The 18,884-nt window shown below is 37.3% G+C and overlaps 1 protein-coding gene across 1 annotated transcript in view; it reads left to right on the top strand.

Annotated features, from left to right (window-relative positions):
* SHQ1 (SHQ1, H/ACA ribonucleoprotein assembly factor) overlaps positions 1-18,884 on the top strand; it is a 45,984-nt gene that overhangs the window by 10,095 nt on the left and 17,005 nt on the right. The window contains exons 7-10 of the mRNA XM_086755596.1: positions 1,634-1,788; positions 2,879-2,932; positions 5,546-5,669; positions 13,347-13,467. Coding sequence (XP_086611722.1) covers positions 1,634-1,788; positions 2,879-2,932; positions 5,546-5,669; positions 13,347-13,467 — 454 coding nt within the window. The remainder of the gene's footprint in view (positions 1-1,633; positions 1,789-2,878; positions 2,933-5,545; positions 5,670-13,346; positions 13,468-18,884) is intronic.

The following is an 18,884-nucleotide window of genomic DNA, read 5'->3' as shown; positions in this document are numbered from 1 at the left end:
GTGCTGATGAAGCTGCTGGATGATGACAGCTCAGCAATATTCAGCGGTCTGTCTGTGGGAGCCACCTTCCCAGGTGCCTGCCTCATCTCAGTATGTTAATCACTAATTGTTTTGCACTTTTAAGTTTGTGCATCTTGCCTACAACTCTTCTTCTGCCCCTAGGTAAGTATGCCAGAACATAGTGACTCCAAACAGAGGTGGTAAAAGAATAATTGAAGAGTCATTTCGATATTAATTGTAAGATTTTGGCTTTGCTGCCCCCCTCCCCTGAATAAAGAATTAAAATTCAGTGAGTTAAGGGGTACATCGTGTATCTACCCCTAGCACTTAGGCTTTGTTTTGAAAGTGTCACAAGACTGCCACATTAGCCTTGTTCTGTCCTCAGATAAATCTCCTTGAATGAGTAGTATTTTAAACTCAGGCTGCCTCCAGTGTTACTGACGCTTGAACAAATCACAGAGTGGGACTTTGTCAATGCAACAAAGCATCAGCTGTCAAGCTAACAACACTGCTTTCTCCTGTCAAGTCACCTCATGCCTGTAACTTTCTTCTGTGATGTGACCAAAATGTGCTCACTACATCTATCCTATTCAGTAAATCGGAGCCTGTTGACATGGAATGCCTGAGCTCCGTGCAGCTTGGGTGAAAATCTCTTAGCTCTGCCTTCTGGCTGTTTCAATTGTAATAAATGGCTTCTTGATTTACTTTGGGTTTGTACAGAGATGGCTTCTAGTCAGTTATCTGCTTAATCTCTACTGTTACTTCAAGGGAATTCCACCATCCTTTCTGAAGTGTTTTAAATACTCTGTCTATACCACGCTTTCCTAGAGAAATACTTTGATGCGTTGTCACAGCATGCCTGCTATGTTGTTGTTGTCATCTTTCTTATGCATCCCAAAGAGAAAGTACTTGGTGAGAAGGTTCTTTGGATTGGCTCTCTACAGCCATTCTTAACTGAATGAGGTGCACTGAAGATAAGCAAAATGTGGTGGTCACTGGTGGTGGTCACCGTAACTGTTTGGAAGGAAATGCAGCTTTCATCAGTGGGGATAGGATTCTGATCTATCTTTTTTCTTCCTCACACACTGGAAGGATGTTATCAGTCAGCATAAACAAAGATCCTGAATAATGCCTAGGTCATGAGTTGAAATCAGTGAGGCTTAAAAATACATGTAGCTTTCCTTTTTTTTCCTTCCCTGTTTCTTTAGTTCTTATCCTTTTCTACAATAAGTAAATATAATTGGGTTTGTTATCCTGTTCACTTACTTTTATCCCATACAATGTGGACTTAAAAAACTTCAATTTCCTCTGATCTGATTGTGCATGTATCTGTATGAGATACCCAGGCATCCACAGAAATCCTTGGCACTTTCAGAGCGGTTCAGAATTGGCAGTGTGTACATGCAGTACTTTGCAGGGTTGGAACTTGACTTTGAAAGGACTGTGTCAGGGTGTAATAAAAGTTAAAAATGAAAGTAAGAATGATTTAGGCTTTTTCTTGAGGGGTGAGTGATTAGGCTTGTGATTAGTAACACACTTCTTTTTAAAGAGACTGTTGAAGTAGTATTACCACCTATTAAAATGAATGTGCCAGCTTTAAATTCATTATCAATTATCCTTTTACTTTTTATAGTTGTCTTCTCTGAAGAAGAGAGAGAGCAGCTGAGAAAGTTCACAAATAAATCTTATCTTCTGGATAAAAGAAGCCGTCATCGTGTATATCTTGGTTTAATTGATATCCTTCTGGCGTATTGCTATGAAATCCGTGTCAATGAAGGAGACAAGAATGTAAGTTTAAAAAAAAAAAAAAATTGATATGCCTTAGGAACCTAGTGCTGGACTCTGTACTGTCATTTAGGAATCTTACCTTTTAAAGTGAACTTACTTCCAAGCATTAAAAATATATAATTGAGTCAGTTAAAATGAAAGACTTTGTATGTCTAGATTGAGCTGTTGGGATGTATTTAGGGATTAATATGATTTCTAAATACTTCTATTCTTCTGGAGCATCATCTTAGCTGTAGGAGAGAAGTGAAGATGCAGGAGACTCCAGACAATTCTGTTTCTGATTTGCTTTGTGGTGTGATGAGTCGTGATTTATGTAAATGCAAATTTCACAAAAATAATTGTCTGTTTGTCTGTAATAATACCATTACTGAGTCAGATTCTGAAAAAGCATGGGGAACCATTAAGGCTGTACAGCTGAAACTGTGTTTAATATTTTTATATGCTACCATTATATGCTTTTAACAAAACGGAATTTTTCTTTTCTTTTTTCTTTTATTTTTTTTTATATTTTTTTTTTTACCCCCTTTTTAATAGGAAAACCAAGACATTCAGGCCACACAAATCTTTACTAGAGCCAGGACTATAGATCAGGGCTTCTTTGCTTTTTGCCCGTATCATCCCACTAGACCAGACTACCACACAAATACTATGAATCTGTCACATTTTAAGAATGATGACATTTTACATGTACTGCTGGCTTTAGGACCCTCTCTGAAAGCCAAAAGCCTTGAGCCTTTTTCTTGAAACAAGGCATTTTAGCTTGAGCTTTGTTGATTCAAGTTTGTTGCTTGGTGTAAAGGGACAGAATTCCACTAAAATACTGTTTTTCTGTGATTGCTGCTGTATTTTAAAGGCTTTGTGCATGGGCCAGATATTCCCAATACGGAAACCAATTCAGTTATTTAACATCTGCATTGCAATATGATTTTTAATGCTGTCCTGTGGCCATTTCAATGCATATAATATAATTACTGTTTTATATTCACAAAGGTTCTTAAATTGCTGCCAGAATGTTATCTTAAATAGTTTGCCAGCAGTCTTGAATGTTGAATTAGATAATACTTGTTTTACGGTCTCCTCTTTAAATCAGGTTGAATCATCTTGGAATGTCAGGAAACTGAGTGCAACGTTGTGCTGGCTGGAGGTAACACAAAACTTAAGTTCTGCGTTATGTGTTTGCTGTATTACTTGGTTTTAGTATTCTGTGATGCTTTTGTGGAAGGCTTACTCTTTCAGTAGTGAAGATGAATTAAGTGTATGTCATCTTTTTAATAAACGTTACAAGAAATTGCTCATGACTCCTGGGCTCCCGGCTACTAGTAGCCTCAAGAGACTGGAGTGTGACCTTTTGTCTGTCTGGGTGCTGGGCCACCTTCTGGCCAGTTCTGGGAAGCTAAGTGTAGGCACTATGAAAAAGCTACTTGTCTACACACTCTTCCTAGCTCCAGGACTTGATTCACAAGTCCTGACCTTTACTTAGGAAGTAACTGTAATTATTCGTCACGTATGTTTGCAGTATGTGTCTGCAAGTCCGTGCTTAGGGCAAGAAAATACAGCCTTCTAGCTCCTTGGTCAGGAGTCGTAGATATCTTCCTGTTTAGCTGGCTGAAGCATGTTAAAATAGAAAGGGGATAAAGGGCACACAAAGCAGGGAATGTAATTTCTCAGTGTTGTTGTGTCTTTTAAGTCCCACCTCAGATACGTGTTTTACTGTCTTTTGGAGATGGCAGCTTATTGTTCACTTCTGGCGGTTTTGACTGCTGAGCCTTTCATCAGCCTTCCTTGTTCATCACTCGGCAGATCTAGCTTTCTCTATTTTTCTTGGCTGCAAGTCAGGTGGCTTCTGGCTTCTCCTCCATTCTGCTGTGTGGATTCAGAGTACATTGGAGAGTGGAACTGGGAAGCCCAGAAGTAAATGCAAACCCAAAGTAGGAAAAACTCTTAAACTCAGTCAAAAGGTTTGGGTGTGGTTTTTTTACCTATCATGGAGAAGCTGAATTCCATATTCTTGTAGCAAAAAGACCTCAGTTCTGTAGTTGTAAAACTGTGGTCTCCTTAAGGCTTTAACGATTGTGTGATTTTTTTTTTTTTTTTTTTTGTTGTTGTTGTTTTTGTTTTTGTTTCAGGCAAGTGCTGAATACTTTCAGGTTTCTTGCAGAGTTAGTTGGTCAGTGGGCATGTGTTGCTTTACTCACCCCCTTCTTTTCAGCATTATTTCCCCATCCCCATTTGTTTAGTTGCTGCTAGCCCTTTGAAACCCACATAGACTAGAGGAAACAAACTGAATTATAGTATTTGCACTTTCAAGTTGTTTACTGAATGCACACATGCCTGTGTAATTAAGTTGTTACAGAGCTGGAAGTGGAGGGGACTTAACCTAACTTGTAATTCATTACTACTTATGATGGCAGCCGGCTAGAAAGGACTGTTCCACTCTCTTTCCTGAAATTACTGAGCCAAGTCTCAGTTTGCAGGGTCAAAAATGAAATTTCTGACCGGATTTTTGGGTTCAGTCCTTCAAACGATTCTAGTAGTGGCGAATATTATATTCAGTAATAATTTGTTCTGCGGTTTAATTTGTTTCCAACTGAATGTTCTGCAGCAGCAAGTCACAAAGGAGAGCAGTTAAAATGCAGTGATTGCCTTAACTCAAATTTTCTTCAGATCCATATCCTACCATAGTGAAGGAGTTTTCTGCATGTGCTTATCCTATAATGTAGCAGTTCTTGGCGCAGCCTGTACCAACAGTATATTTCACACCCAGAAAATTCAGTCTCCTGGCACCAAGCTGTTAATAAGTATATCTGTTACACAAACCATGTAGAGGCGGGTGTTTTCATCAATCTGTAAACAAAATTGCCTCAGCTAGGGTTTGTTTGAACTGACTGCCATTTTGCTGTGCATGACATGTACACACTTTAGACTCTAAATATTAAATAACAAAACATAAATTATTTAAATGCTTACTGGCCGTCCATTAAAACGAAAAATGGGTTGAAGTAGTCGTATACTGCAAAAAAAGTACTGGCTGTCAGCAAAGTGTTTTTGTTAATTTTAATAAATTGAGAGTTCAAGATGAAATAGGTATTTTTATATGAATTCATAAATGGAATATTTTGTCTTCAAAGGTGAATGCTGGAAAGGAAATCACTCTCTTAAAGTCTTTAATAACTCATTAATGCCTCTGAGTAAATTAGAGGTCTTCCTCACTTGTAGAGAAGGACAATGAACTGCTTTCCCTAGGCAGAGATATTTATCCCTGTCTTGAATATCTGTAACTTTCATGAAAGGCAGTCATGTATCATTTTTAAAAATCTTACATGTACACATGTATTTTGTTAATATCATATGGTTTTAATTTTTCTTTATTCTTAAAAGGCTTTTTATAGTTTCCCCTTAAAATATATAATAATGTGGGACAGATGTAATTTATTGCTTTAATCTAAAGAATGGTGAAGTCTTGAGTTAGATCTTTTACTCTAATGTTCTCTACGTTCTTTTTTTTCATTCAAAACCACTAAAGTGTATAGGACTTCTGTTATCCTGCCATGCAAACTAAATGTGCAGTGTCTTGTTTCTATTTAACATCTTGATTTCCATATCTATTAAAATACAGATTTTTAGATGCATAATATTAAAAAAAATGTGCTTTTTATCTATGCTGCTATGACTTTTTTCCTTAAAGGCAAAACAGACAAGCAACTAATTCTTTGTATTGAAAGGCACACAGACTAATTAAGATTTTTCACTGATACAGAGTTTCACTAGCATTCATGATGTCCTGGTGTCTTTTGGAAGAAGAGTGCTATGCTATCCCCTATACAGACATTTCGGATTAGTGACACGTGCCCTCAGTGATACAGTCATGATACTGCAAATAGGTAAGTTCTTTAGGGATTGCAAGTGATGCCTATATAGACACATTGTCTGTACTTCTGCTTTTTTGATATCTTTTGAATATTTTGGCCAGTTTCACCCAAACTTGACATATATCAAAATTTCTGGACATCTTATGGATTTGTGAAAATGAGGCTGGGGAGAGAAGAGAACAAAATTAGTGCCCTTACCAGGAAAAAGCCCCAGAAGGGACTCCTTTACTAGCCAATGGGTAATACGTGCAGTTGTGGTGTAAATTCAGCTGTATTATTTGTGCCAGAAAAATCCACACAGAAGAAATATCTTATTCTTCGAAAAATCTTTTATCAGATCTTCTGTCTTGATAAATCAGGATAATCCACCCATGATTTGTAAATCTTTAGGGAAAAGGTCTTCAGATAAAATAATAGTTTGCAATTTTTCACACAATGTTTGTTTTCAAAATCTTTTTCTCTCTACTGTGTACTTGCCTGTCTGCAAAGAGATTTTTCTGTTGGAAAAGACCTGGAAGATACTGTAACTGGTTTACACCCTGTTCTAAAGGTGTCTTAAGTTTTTATTGCAAAGCAGGGTCACTTATTGTTACAAGTGTAGCATAAGTCCTGTTGTTCTCTGTTGTTCTTTGTGTTCTTTAATTACCTGGCTGAAGCCTCATTAAAGAAGATTGGATGTATTTCTCCTAAGTCCCATAGTTTGTCTCCACCTAAGGGACGTTTTTAAAGCATCATCCTCTTCAATTTTTCCAGCTATTGTGTTTGATTAAGTTCTTTTCATCATGGTTCTGCAGTTGCAAATCTGAGCAGCTTCCCTGCATGATTTACTGCTTGGAAGAACTATTGTTTTAATTTAACCCTTGTCACTGATGTTAGGATTTTGAGAGGAAGGAAGCTTCCCCTAATGTTGAATTCCTGTTCTTCTTGCAGTTTTCTTTTTCTGGAACTAGATCATGTGGTGTTTTGTTTTTTCTAAACTAAGCCAGTCCATTACTTTTTTTTTACCTTTTGAAAATAACTGTATTTGATATCTAGCCATCTTAATTCCTAAACTGTTCCACAGTTTAGTATTGCCGTAGGGAATCACACATTTGAGGCTGAGGTGTAGTTTTGTGGTTTATATTTAGTGTTACAGTTCTTTGTAGGATTAAGGCAAAATGACTGACCTGACTCTGTGTTAAGTCCAGTGATAGTCTGGGAAGAACAGAAATCCTGAATTTATATCAGCATCAAAACATGTTTTGCATCATTGTTGTTTTAGTATTTCCTATATAACTTTTCTATCTTAGTAGCAGAGGCCAAAATCTCTTGACTTGTGTACATTATCTTAGTTCTCAGGTTGTTATCAGGAAAATAAGTTCTAAATGACAGCCAAGTAGAGCTGTTCATAAAAAAACAAGCAGTGAATACCATGAAAACTATTCTATTGAAAAAGAAATAAATAATAATAATAATAAAATAAAACTGAGGAATAAAAAAGCAACTACACACTACATATTTGTAGCTCTGTTTTGTTTCACATTCGGAAGTGGAGCTGTCATCATCTTAACGACTGCAAATTATTCTTTCAGCAGTGACATTCTTTTCATATATTCCCTGTTCATTCCAGGCCGCTTTCCTGTAACAGTACCAATTTTCAAACCTATGGTTATTCTAGCTTCAGTTGTGTGGTTGTACACAACCATGTTTATATCCTGAGTTGTTAAAGTTACTCGCAATTTTTCTATTTATTGTGAGTTACTACTTTCAAAAAAAGCACTCAGTATTGTTTGGGTTTTTTTTGTTTGTTTTTTTTTTTTTCTTTTTTTGGACAGAAGAATCACTGAGAAGCATCACTTTGATTTACTTTCAATGCTTGTGAGTTGCAGGATAAAAAAAAAAAAACACAAATGGCAGTATTAATCTCTACTACTGCCAAAACTGATTGATGCTTCAGAATACCATGTATATTATAACAGTAAGATGGTGAAATTTTAAGGGGAAGATACATGCTATACTTCTTCAGTTACCTTCACTGGCTTATGCTGCTGTTGATAAGTGTGGGGGAAAAAAAAAAAATTCTGGTAACACTGAAATTATACAGTGCTGCCAGCCTTTTAGATTATTTTTTAATTTTTTTTTTTTTTTCCTGAAGAGGATAGTACGTGAGAAGCAAGCTATTTGCTTTTAATGTTATGATGGAAGATGTTTTTGGAATGAACATTCCATGATCTAACAAAATATTTTCAGTAGTTTGGAAAGGGAGGTGGCATCTACAATAACGATGTGTCAGGTTTCCTGCTCCATCCTCCTACATTGGACATGTGGCTGCTGTTGCTTCCTTACCCTTTGCTTCCAAAACATGGTGGCCCAAGTGGTGCTTATTGTCATGGTCTCCCTGTGTTGCCCATTATGGTCTTGCTCCAACAGCGAAGTCCTCCATCTTCTTTGCAGGAGTAGTTTGGATATCCTAACTCATTCTCTACTGGGACAGGAGGTCGGCTAGCCTTAGTTTTTCTGACCTCACTAATCTTTATGAAAAATCACTGCCGTAAGTTTTAGCAGAAATTTAACTTCTAGTTGATGGTTTACAATGGTGTAGAAGCAGTGGAAGAAGTTAAGAAATGCAGCAGGTTTGGCTTTGTTCTGTGCCTGTCTGTGCTGTGCTGGTTGCCTGGGAGACAGTGCAGGATGGGCGACCAGCTGCCTCTGGAGAGCTGGCCGTGGATCTTCAGGATGCTGAAAAGGCATGTGGAAGCTTCAAGAGAATGTGTGCCCATTTCAGCTGGAGTTGTTAATAGTAGAGAAAAGGACACCATCTTGAGTATGAGCTGTGATAATTTCCAAGTGCCTCCTGGGAAGCAGACACAAATGTATTACTTCCTTCAGGTGGACGTAAATCTATTGGGAGGGGCGTTGGCAGGTCAACAGTGCAGTGATAAAAGTAATGGTGATTGATGTTAATTTCTGAAAGTTCTGGGATTTATATATCAAATTAGTATTTACTATTATGGTGCATCTATGGCATGTTTTTAAATAGCCAACTACCGAAGAACTGGGAAAGATACAAAATGGATGTGTTACCTGTCCATAATCAGAATCAAGGCGGAGGAGGGTGAGAAGTGTCTGTGTATTCATAAAAGAAATAGATTTGTAGATAACGCTTGTAGTGCCAGGCACACTTGTTCAGTCAAAATGTTTCCTCCTTCAGACTTCAGTGAAGTTGAGCCATGCTTTTGAGGAATTTCTGTTTTTACAAAATACTTAGGAACTATGCAACGTGCGAAGCATAGTAGTTACAGATAGCATTAAATACTCAGTTACTCTCTTTGTTTACTGGAAATTATGCCTCACCAGTTTGGCACTGTATTGCCATATATGTGTGGTGAACACAGGTAAAAATGACAGTCAAGTACCAAATAATGAATGCGATTAAATAGTACCACAAAACTAGTCCTTTTCATGTAGATGAGAGGGCTGATGCTTAACTTTAAAGGAAGAATTGGTTTGAGTTGACCTTATCCTGACTTGAGGTTTCTTTTAGGATACAGGTAATGGGAACATAGTGTAATACAATGTCCTGATAATAATAATGAGAAGCACAGTAACCTAATTGATTTAAAAATAGTAAAGAATTCTGATAGGACTGAATTGTTATGCCTCAAGTTATGAGACTTAACTTTAAAAATATTAGTGCTGTGTTGGTGGATCACTTCCAAGGTACAGGCTACTGCATTTTTAAGCTATTAAGGATCTTTGTGCTTGAAACACTCTTTATTTTGAATTAAGACTTCCTGCCAAAGTGTTAATTGTGAGACAAAACATTATGCTGATTAATATTGAGGTTTTAGGCAGGTTTTTTATATGCTGTTTTAGTGATCTGTAATACTTAAGGTATTTCAGCAAAGCTGTTCAAAATTCAGTGTAGTTATCTGGGATATCTGCTGCATTTATCTTTTCTTTGTATAGGATTAAAAATGGGAATGACATGCAGTGGTACATCCAGCTACAGAGCTATTTCCAACAAAATGTGTATACTGCATTTGACAGTTGCCTAACAGAAATTTGTCAGATGTAGGTTTTATGTAAACGTGTGGAGTCCACTTTCTTTCCAGTAGACCTGTACTAAGTAAGTGGTGTGGACTGGTTCTGTCAGTATTCACTGACACTGCATTACCATTGCATGATGCTGATATGGAAGTTACTGTCTATGAGCTAATAATGAAGAGAACTAATTTGTGCTCTTTTCTGTGGCATGAAATATGCTTTGCTTCTTTCCATATGGAAGGTAATACTACTAGATTTAGGATGGCAATGTTATTCTTTAAAAAAAGATCGTACTGTTGCCTAGCTGGGTAAGTTACTACCAGGATATTTTAATTTAACAGTCCGTAAGAGTTATTTTCTTGTTTTTAGGAATGCTGCTGTTCTCACTTTTAAATGAGACAGTAAAGTTCAGTTTATTTTTTTAGATGAATGCTCCTCCTTCTTGCAAATGTGGAAAAACATATAGAAGTCTGCAGGAAAAATAAATGTATTAGAATGATGGAACTATTAATTTCCTTTGCTTCCAAATATTCAGTGTGAAAGCTGACAGAATTTCACGATGGTGTAAAATCAGTAGCTTGTTACATGAAATGGCAGATTTTTTGACCCCAGCAGGCAGCTGGGGTCAAATTGTGTCCTTTTTTGAACTAAACTGTGGAAAGAGGACTGGATTTCTAAAACTGTCGAATTAAAATTGTGAGCTGTCATCTGCCAGCTGTCATAGCAATGAACTCCAGAAGAATCCAGTAGTCCGCACACATATGCGCTGACTTTTATGGATTTTGCCTTGTTTGCTCAGCCTCTCTGCTGCTTTTCCTCTGAAGTTGCAGCTCATCCACTCCCCAACAGCAGTGTAATGATTTTTAATAGCAGGAAAACCTTTGTCTCAGAAAAACAACAGCTTAGTACTTAGATTTAATATCCCATCTTGCAATATATGCCATTTTCAAGTTGGTTGTTATCCTCCTTTACCTCTAACACAGATCTTCATGCCAAAAAACACAGAATATTAGAGTCTGTCTTAAGTCATATATTTCTGAGTTCTACATCTTAAATTTTAATAACTTAGAAGATCAGATATTTTTGATTCTGCTACAGAAGTTGGGATATTTTTATTTGTACTTTTAAATGTATCTAGTTGGTTTTTTGAATAATAAGGAATAGTATCAGTACATAAAAAGCAGTGTATTTATTTATCAGTGTAATACAGAACTGTAACTTTAGACAGAAGATATGCAAAAACTGACTTAAAAATAAATCATTCATATCTTCCTGAGATTATTATAAAAGTTTCTTCTGCCTGCTCTTAAACATTTACTGCTGTTTTTCTAAATAGACAATTTTTCTTCTTCACCCTTAAACTTAAAAGTGCTTGCCTCTTTAACCTACGTGAAGGAAATGAAATCGGTTATCCTTAGCATGTCATCATCTTCTATTCCATGGCTGTTTAAATTCCAGTATACAGTGAATTTTTAAAAATGGCAATTCTAGGGCTACAAAAGAAGTAAGACTTTTAAAACTAGCAGACTTTAGATTTGATTTGATAGGCAGCCTTTTGGTGAATTGGACTGACATAGCTGCCAGAAAGCCCCCAGCCTGTTCCTCTTCTGGCTTCATCAGTTCTGTGACCCAGTTCGTTGTGGTTTCACAAATCCTTGCACTGACACATCACAAAGAGCTGTGGGAAAGAGGGAGGCAGAGGAGTGCATCAAAGAGTACTTAAGTCAGTGTAAGTAATAATACTATTGAGTATGTAACCACAGCCTGGAAGTTAAGACCAGATGTCTACTGAAGACTGAAGTAGATCTCCAAAGACAGAACCTGCAATGTGGAATTTCACAGAAATAGGCCAAGAATCATGTGTGTTGCGGAATGTCCTGCATTAAGGCTTTAAATAGTGCTTGCTCATCAGCTGTGATAAAGAGTTGAATGTAGTTTTGTATAAGGACTTCTTGTTTATAAGGTGCACATATAAGATGCTTATTCTGAAAGCAGAAGTTTGGTAATTTGCCTTGCTCCGTGTGTTTTCCTGTGTGTAAAGTTCCCTGTTTTATTAAATCTGGCTAGACCTGCAGCTTCTCTGATTAGAGGCCCATTAAGCTGCTATAATCCACAACTTTAATTTATGAAGAAAGACTTTTTATTGAGAATTAGTGTTACAGTCACTAATTTACATTGTTACTTGGCAGATGAGTAACAGCAGTGGCTGTTTTAAGTGGTTCAGACTGGCAGCTTGACAGCTAGAACCTTAAAAAATTAGGAAAATTTTAATTCCACATATCATTTATTTTTAAAAGAGCACACTTCTTTTTAGTCAAAATAGTTAAGTTTGACAAGCCTACCTTGACAAGCATGGGTGCTGATACAATCTAAAAGTTCATCAGTTATATTTGGGATTTTATGTTCTCTCTTGACTCTTCTTCATTTGGTCTCTTCCAGACAAGTGGGTTTTTTCAGTTCTGTTTGCCGTGGCTTTTTACTCTCCACGTTTTTTCTCCTTATTGCCATCTTCCACATCCTTTAACTTTCATTTCCTGTGTATATTTTTTCAGCACGTAATTACTTGCAAACAAACAAATTTTGTGTTTGAACAGCAGGGGGAGTTCTGATCTTTTTTTTTTTTTTTTTTTTTTTTTAAATCTGTAAAATGTAATTTCATCCATGTTAAGGTTTCATAGCCTAGGAGGAGCCAGCCTCTTGGGAGAGGGTTATTAGATTCCATTTGCAGTAGTAGCTGTTTTCATTTGAATGGGGTATTTTTTTCCCCCCATTAAGCAGTGAATTTTTTTTTTTTTTTTTTAGTCTTCCAGCACTCTTAACCCTTTAGCAACTTTCATGAGAAACGAAGGGAGGAGATTTCAGCTAATTGGAGGTTACATTAATCAGTTCTCTTCTTCATAAACAATAGTTGTACATGAAGAAAATTAAACTGACTACAGAGATTTCTGGTTGTGGAGTGAGAAAACATTCAAGTTTTTAATCTTTTACTGCATTTATCAACTGTATGTCAATTGGCACTTTCTTGAGCCTGAAATGAGTTTTTCTTTCTGGGGGCTCAATTTGCCAAATTATTCTGCAACTAACAGAAGCAGGAAAAGTTCTGCTGAATTTAAGCGATGGTTAGATGTTAGGCAATGGTATTGCTTACGCTGGCTCTCACAACTGCCGTGGCTCTTGTGTGCTTGACCCTGCTGTGGGCTGTGTGTTCCCAACCTTAGTATTTTCCAACACAGGTATTTATGTAGGCATACAGGGAAATAGGTTTTCTTTGTTCAGAGAAATAATAGGGCATAACTTCTTGTTATTTGCGAATTACTTTTCAGCTTGCCTTTTTTTTTTTTTTTTTTTTTTGGGCCAGCACAGCTCAGAGAAGTGGAAAAGCTGGAGGAGGGAGCTTTCAGCTGTAGAGAATTACACGCATGACTATGCCTTGAGGCTTTAGTCTTACAGAGAGATTCCTACTGAATTCAGAGGCTCCATGTCCACATAGAGGTGGATACTGAAGGGCATAGTCCTATAACTGCCGCTCTGAGGCTATGAAACAACTTAAAGTTACGAGATGCTTCTAGATAGCATGGTTATTAAAGCCTCAAAGGTGAGAAGATGGTAAAGATTATCTATTATGATTTCTAGTGATCTACAAAAATAAAAATCTGTTTTCAGGAAAAGCTGCAGTTTTGAAGTGTCTGCTGGATATTCACAAGATTTTTATGGAGAGTGACCCTGCCTACATCCTTAATGATCTCTTCATTACAGACTATTGCATCTGGATTCAAAAAACCAAGTAAGTTCTTAAGTAGTCATTGATATGGGAAGTGTTTTTAGCATACTTCATCTAAGAACAAGTATCAGTAAATTAAAAAGAAATGCTATCCCTGTAAATGGAAATGTGATCAGTTTTTCATTTAATAACCTTGGCTATCCAGCAGTTCTTACTCTGTCAGCAAAGACATTCAGTGCATTTTCTAGGTAGTGACATAATTTGTGAAGGGAGGGAGGAATTTCATTTTAAATAAAAATATGAATTTTCATTAACATATTAATAGTTTTTGGGGAAAAAAAACAGCTTCTGGGGAATTTTCATTCTATTGTAATCTTTCTTAGAAAGAAAAAATGTTTATATAGTACTTCTGTAACATTAGGAAAAAGGTTGGAAACAACTCCTAGTTCAGGACTGAATTTATAACTTCCAGTAGAATTGACAACTTCCAATTCAGGTCAGACACACGTGCAAACCATTTAGATTTGTGTGAAACGATTTATGGACTGTAGCAGTTGTACCAATTGATTATTAACACCAGAGTAAGTGTCACAAATCTCTCTGCACTGTGTACTCTTGCCCCTGTGGTCGCTTGCCAGCTCACTCTCCCTGGCAGTATGCTTTGGCTTCCACTTTACTTGAGAGGAAGCAGTGACTCCTGCCACTTCCGAAGTCCCTACACTTCAGCACGTCCATGTCTCACCTGTGTTCTTTCAGTGCAGTCAGCATGGGTATACTCACTTCCAGAGTCTCGGCAACTTTGCAACCAGACTGTTTAGAAGTATCAGCATGCTTTGATGGTTTAAAAACAAAAGTATTGGTAGGAACACAGTGAGAATTTGATTCAATGAACAAAGAAAGCTGCGTGTTCAAAACTTACCAAGCTTTATGTTGTTGTTGTCAGATTTATTCTATTTTTCATACAGCTTTTGGTTTTTCTCCTTCCCTTTTTATCTCTTCACAGCCTTTTCTGAAGGCCTGCAAAAGTATGTGTATGAGCCGCAAGTTTCTCTGAAAAGGAAGGCATTACTAATATAAACACAAAAATGCCGTTGTCATATTTGTTAATACAGCAACATATAGACATAAAACAGTGGTTAAAAATAGTCTTTGCATTCCAGTTCACAATTTAATGAGAGACTGTGGGAGGAGAAATAACTTAAGTGCACAAGACACAAGAAGCAGTGAGGGGATGTGGAGAGAACTTGGTAATAATAATCATGATCAGAAAGGGGAATATGAAAGAGAACTGAGCCAGAATGCATAGGCTGTATATTTAAGCTTGACCTTACCAGTACTCCTTAGAAAATTAAAGGCCTTCAGTTCATAGCTGCTTATTATGTGTTGTAGATATTGTTGATGCTTATTCTTCTCTGTGTGCTTTTAATGACTATATTCCTATAGGTAACAATGTACAAAGTATTCTAAAGCAACTGCAGGTGTTTCCAAACTTTTTGATTGATCAGTCCTGATCAGTTACAAAATAGCCAGTTCATTTGACGCTGTCATTTTTGAGGAGGTCTTTTTTGGACACATCTTAAATACAGGAATGGGGAAATTAATGTTCAGATTGAAATTGAGTTGAAAAAGTGCGGTAAATCAAGAAGAAAGAAAGTTTTCATGCATCTTTCACAAAGAAATGCGTTGTAAGATATAATATCACTACTGCCCATATCAATTAATATAACGTCCAGCAAGTCAGTCATAAAAACCAAGGCTTTCTTTACAGCAGCAGAAAATGTATGGCAGATAAAAGTGACTGATACATTAGCACATTTACTCACAGACGCATACATTATGTACCAGTTAAGCAGAACTGACAGCTTCTGGAAAGAGGGCAATTATGCTATCTTATTGTCATAATGACATGGTACAGTAGTTGTCATTAGGAGAACAAGAGGAAGAGGAACTGCAGAAACCATTCCTATTTTTAGGGTGTGAATCGGGGAAAGTATTTAAGGATATGCTTAAGTCAGTCCTGTTCAGTTTAGCAGTGAAGCAAGTGCAAAGTGAACAGGAACACCTTGTTTTTTCCCCGTATGTTGAAGGGAACAACCAAGTTCACTTGTCATTCAGAAAATATCTTAACAGATACAGAAATGAGTGGCGACTTGTCTGTTAAGGGCAAAGGTTCCCAGCTGCCCAGGGTGAGGAGGGTGGTCCATCTTCCATTCCAGGGAAAGAAGGTTATGACATCCCTCAGGTAATTGCCTTCGGGGTGAAAGAGTTTTGGGAGGGGAAGGTATTTATAAGTATTTTGTGCTGGTCTTTCAGTGAAGTTATTTGCATGTCCGATCACTCTGGATACTTTCTCTGTTTTGTTTCTCAGCTATTCTTTGCTCCATGTAAGCTTCATTAGCTTTCTTTGTCTCTATTTTCTCCTGTCTTTTCATAGCTGTAGTCCCAGGGCACTCTTAAAATCTGTGGGGAGTTTTTTCGTGTCTTCCTCTCTTTCTGGGGTATGTAATCAAGTCCTAGTGGAGGTTTTAAACAGTTAAAACAGACTGTAGGTTCTTTTTAGTGAAGAATCTGGGCACTTTAAAAACACCTGGAAGCGAGCTTTTTACCTCACCTATTCTGGCAAAGAAAAGTCTGGGAGCCGTCAGTTTAGGAAAAAAAGTTTGCCACAGGCAAAAATGTAATGGATGTATCAAGTGGTAGTAAGCATACAGTCCTACTCCAGATTAAGCCTCGAGGAGAGGAACACCACAGGTGTTCAATTTGAAAACAAAAACCTTATAGCCAACAGTGTGTCAATAGCTGATTACAGATTTGGTTTGAGATCATAGTTTGGCTGTGGCTAAATTAGATGAATAAGTGAATGTGTCACTGGGCTGGCAAAAGATGATGTATGTGGCACAATGTATCTGGAATTGGAAGTGATTAAGCTGCTGAATAAAACACATGCAGGTGGCTAATAGCCAATTTGGTATGGTGAGTACAAGCTAGTTCTTTAATTCTAAGGATTATTTTTTTTCAGAGAAATTATTTCATGCAAGTACCTGTTACTAAGAGAAAAGTAGATTCCTAGAATTCCTAGGATATTAGCATGTGTAGCTAAAATTTCAACTTCCTGTGTGCAATCTTCAAGCTAGTTTTACCTGCTTTCTAGGTTTCTAGTATCTTTTGAACTGCTTGTGAAGTTACCATTAAAAATTTGATCTATTGTATGAAGTGGCATGTAAAATCCTTTTAACTGTTCATTAGGTTTTCTTTTAACTGTTCATTAGGTTTTGAAAACTTATCAGAAAAGAGGGAAAAGTAAATGTTAACCTGGGTAACAAAAGCTAGACAAAGACCTATGGAGGCAGCTTGTAGTAAATCTCGGCAGGTAGTGTCAACATTTATGTTGAAAAGCCAGATGCAGCCAGATGGAAAATTGCATCTTTAACCTCTGAGGTCATAATGACATGTCATCACTTCATTTGATCCGGCCGCTAAGTGAGCTTATCAGCCACCCTGCTGTCACTTCTGTTATTCCTTTCATTTCCATAATAAAATTAAATTTCATTTGTCTGGTTTGCATGCTTTTTTCTTTAGGTCAGAGCTTTTACAAACTGCTATGATACATATGGCAGCCTCTCCAAGGTGAAGTTAGAACTGAATTTATATCGTAAGTTTGAGCTTTTCTCCATCTTTCATGCCTTACTTTGAGCAGAATGAGATGAAGGAGAGGAGAAGGAGCTTTGAGGAAAGTAATAGTTGTCTGATAGCTGCAAAGTGGGCTGCTAAGACCAAGGAAATCTGGGTGTGGATTTACTGCAGGAGAGCTTTTTCCCTTCTGCTGGAGGGGAGTTACGTGTCTGTGACCCCATAGGCGTTGTGTCCTCTATAGAAGTCAGAGTAGTTTACCCACTGACTCTTGCTGTGCTGAGGTTCCTTTGTGTGGCCTCATGTCTTTCTCCAGTGTTTTGTGTTCCCCTTTGTGCCAGTCTCTATTCACGTTGCTTTTTTTCACTGTTGGACATATGTGCCTTCTGGTAGCTTTGCTGCGTGATGCCTGCTGGCCATAGCATGAGTGGCTGGGTGGAAGGCAGAATGATTTCTGAGTCCTTGTCCAGGCAGACGGTTAAGTGCATGCTGTTCTGCATCCCTACGTAAGAGAACAAATGAGCCCGTACTGATCTAAAATGTTCTTACCTAACATTTAAATACATGTTTAGTTTTAAACATGTACCACTTTGCTATCAGTAAATGTGTTCCTGAATTGGAGGTGAAGTGCTCTTGTTAGTGCTCTTTGCAGTTTTCCAGGGGTTAATACACTTATGCACAGCTGAATACTTCTCAAAGTTTTATGGGTATGAGAAATTCAGGGCAGTAAGGTGCATGTAATCCCATGTAATTTGTATTATATTTTTCATTCTCACTATGTTTTTTCCTTTTTAACTTACTATCTCACATTTTATTCATTATCTATTCTGTTGCAAAAAGAAAATATAAAATCATTGTTTGTGTTGTGTATTGTAGTAGCTTCAACTTGCACAGTAAAGGAGATCTGTATTGAGGGATGAGCTGTGTGTCCTGTGGAATTGTATCTGCAGCTGGATTTGTTATACTGTATGCTGTATGGATTTGTTATACTGTATGTATGCTTGCTCTGTAGTTGCACCTTCATGTATAAGTATGTGCTCTGCACCCTAACACAAATGCAGTCATGCTGATTTTGGTGATTGTAGGTGTAACAAGCATGGACTATTTGCTTTAGAGTAAAAACCAGGATTCCTGGTGGCATTTATACAGTCTGTGTAGAAGCTGCTGTCTTTATTGGCACTAACCAAATTAAAGCCAAGTCAGATATTCTTAAGCATGTTGTATTTGCTTCCCTTGATTTGCAGGTGAGACATCGCCTGAAAGATAGGCTAGCTTCATAGGTCTGGTTTCCTTTTCATCTCTTTGTTATAATAGAAACCCAGTCCTTGTTACAACATAATTACATAGTCTGAAGCCAGCAGGGAGTTGCTGCTTTATGTGTGGGGTGTGAAGTTATCTAAATAAATGTAGGATTAATTACATTCACAGCATGTCATTGAGGTGATGAGATTGACTGTGATTGTTCAGCCCCCCTTTTCTTTTCCCCAGGTTTTTGGAATTACTCAATATAGTGTAATGTGGCCATGAAGTGTTAAGGCCTGATGTTGCAAAGGTATTAAGGGGACAAAGTCCTTCAGGAAAAAAAAAATAAGATCTGTGAGATTTACAATTTTTACTGCCTGCATAACATCAGATAGTAAAGCGCACAAAGGCGTAAGGGAATCAACCTTCAGCGTCATAGTTTCAGTCCATTGCACTGGTTAAAGTTTGGTAGAGGGAAGATTTCTTTATGTTCATTCTGACCTCTTTCTTGACTTTAACTGACTATTTTACAAGTTATCATCTCTTAATATCTGCAAAAAAAGATTGAGTGTATAAGACAGCCTATTAAAATTTTTTCAAAGCATACA

The sequence above is a fragment of the Chlamydotis macqueenii genome, chromosome 10, assembly GCF_036417535.1.
Source record: "Chlamydotis macqueenii isolate bChlMac1 chromosome 10, bChlMac1.mat, whole genome shotgun sequence".
NCBI classification, from domain to species: domain Eukaryota; kingdom Metazoa; phylum Chordata; class Aves; order Otidiformes; family Otididae; genus Chlamydotis; species Chlamydotis macqueenii.
The sequence above is the reverse complement of the archived record's forward strand: the minus strand, read 5'-3'. Positions and strand labels throughout refer to the sequence as shown.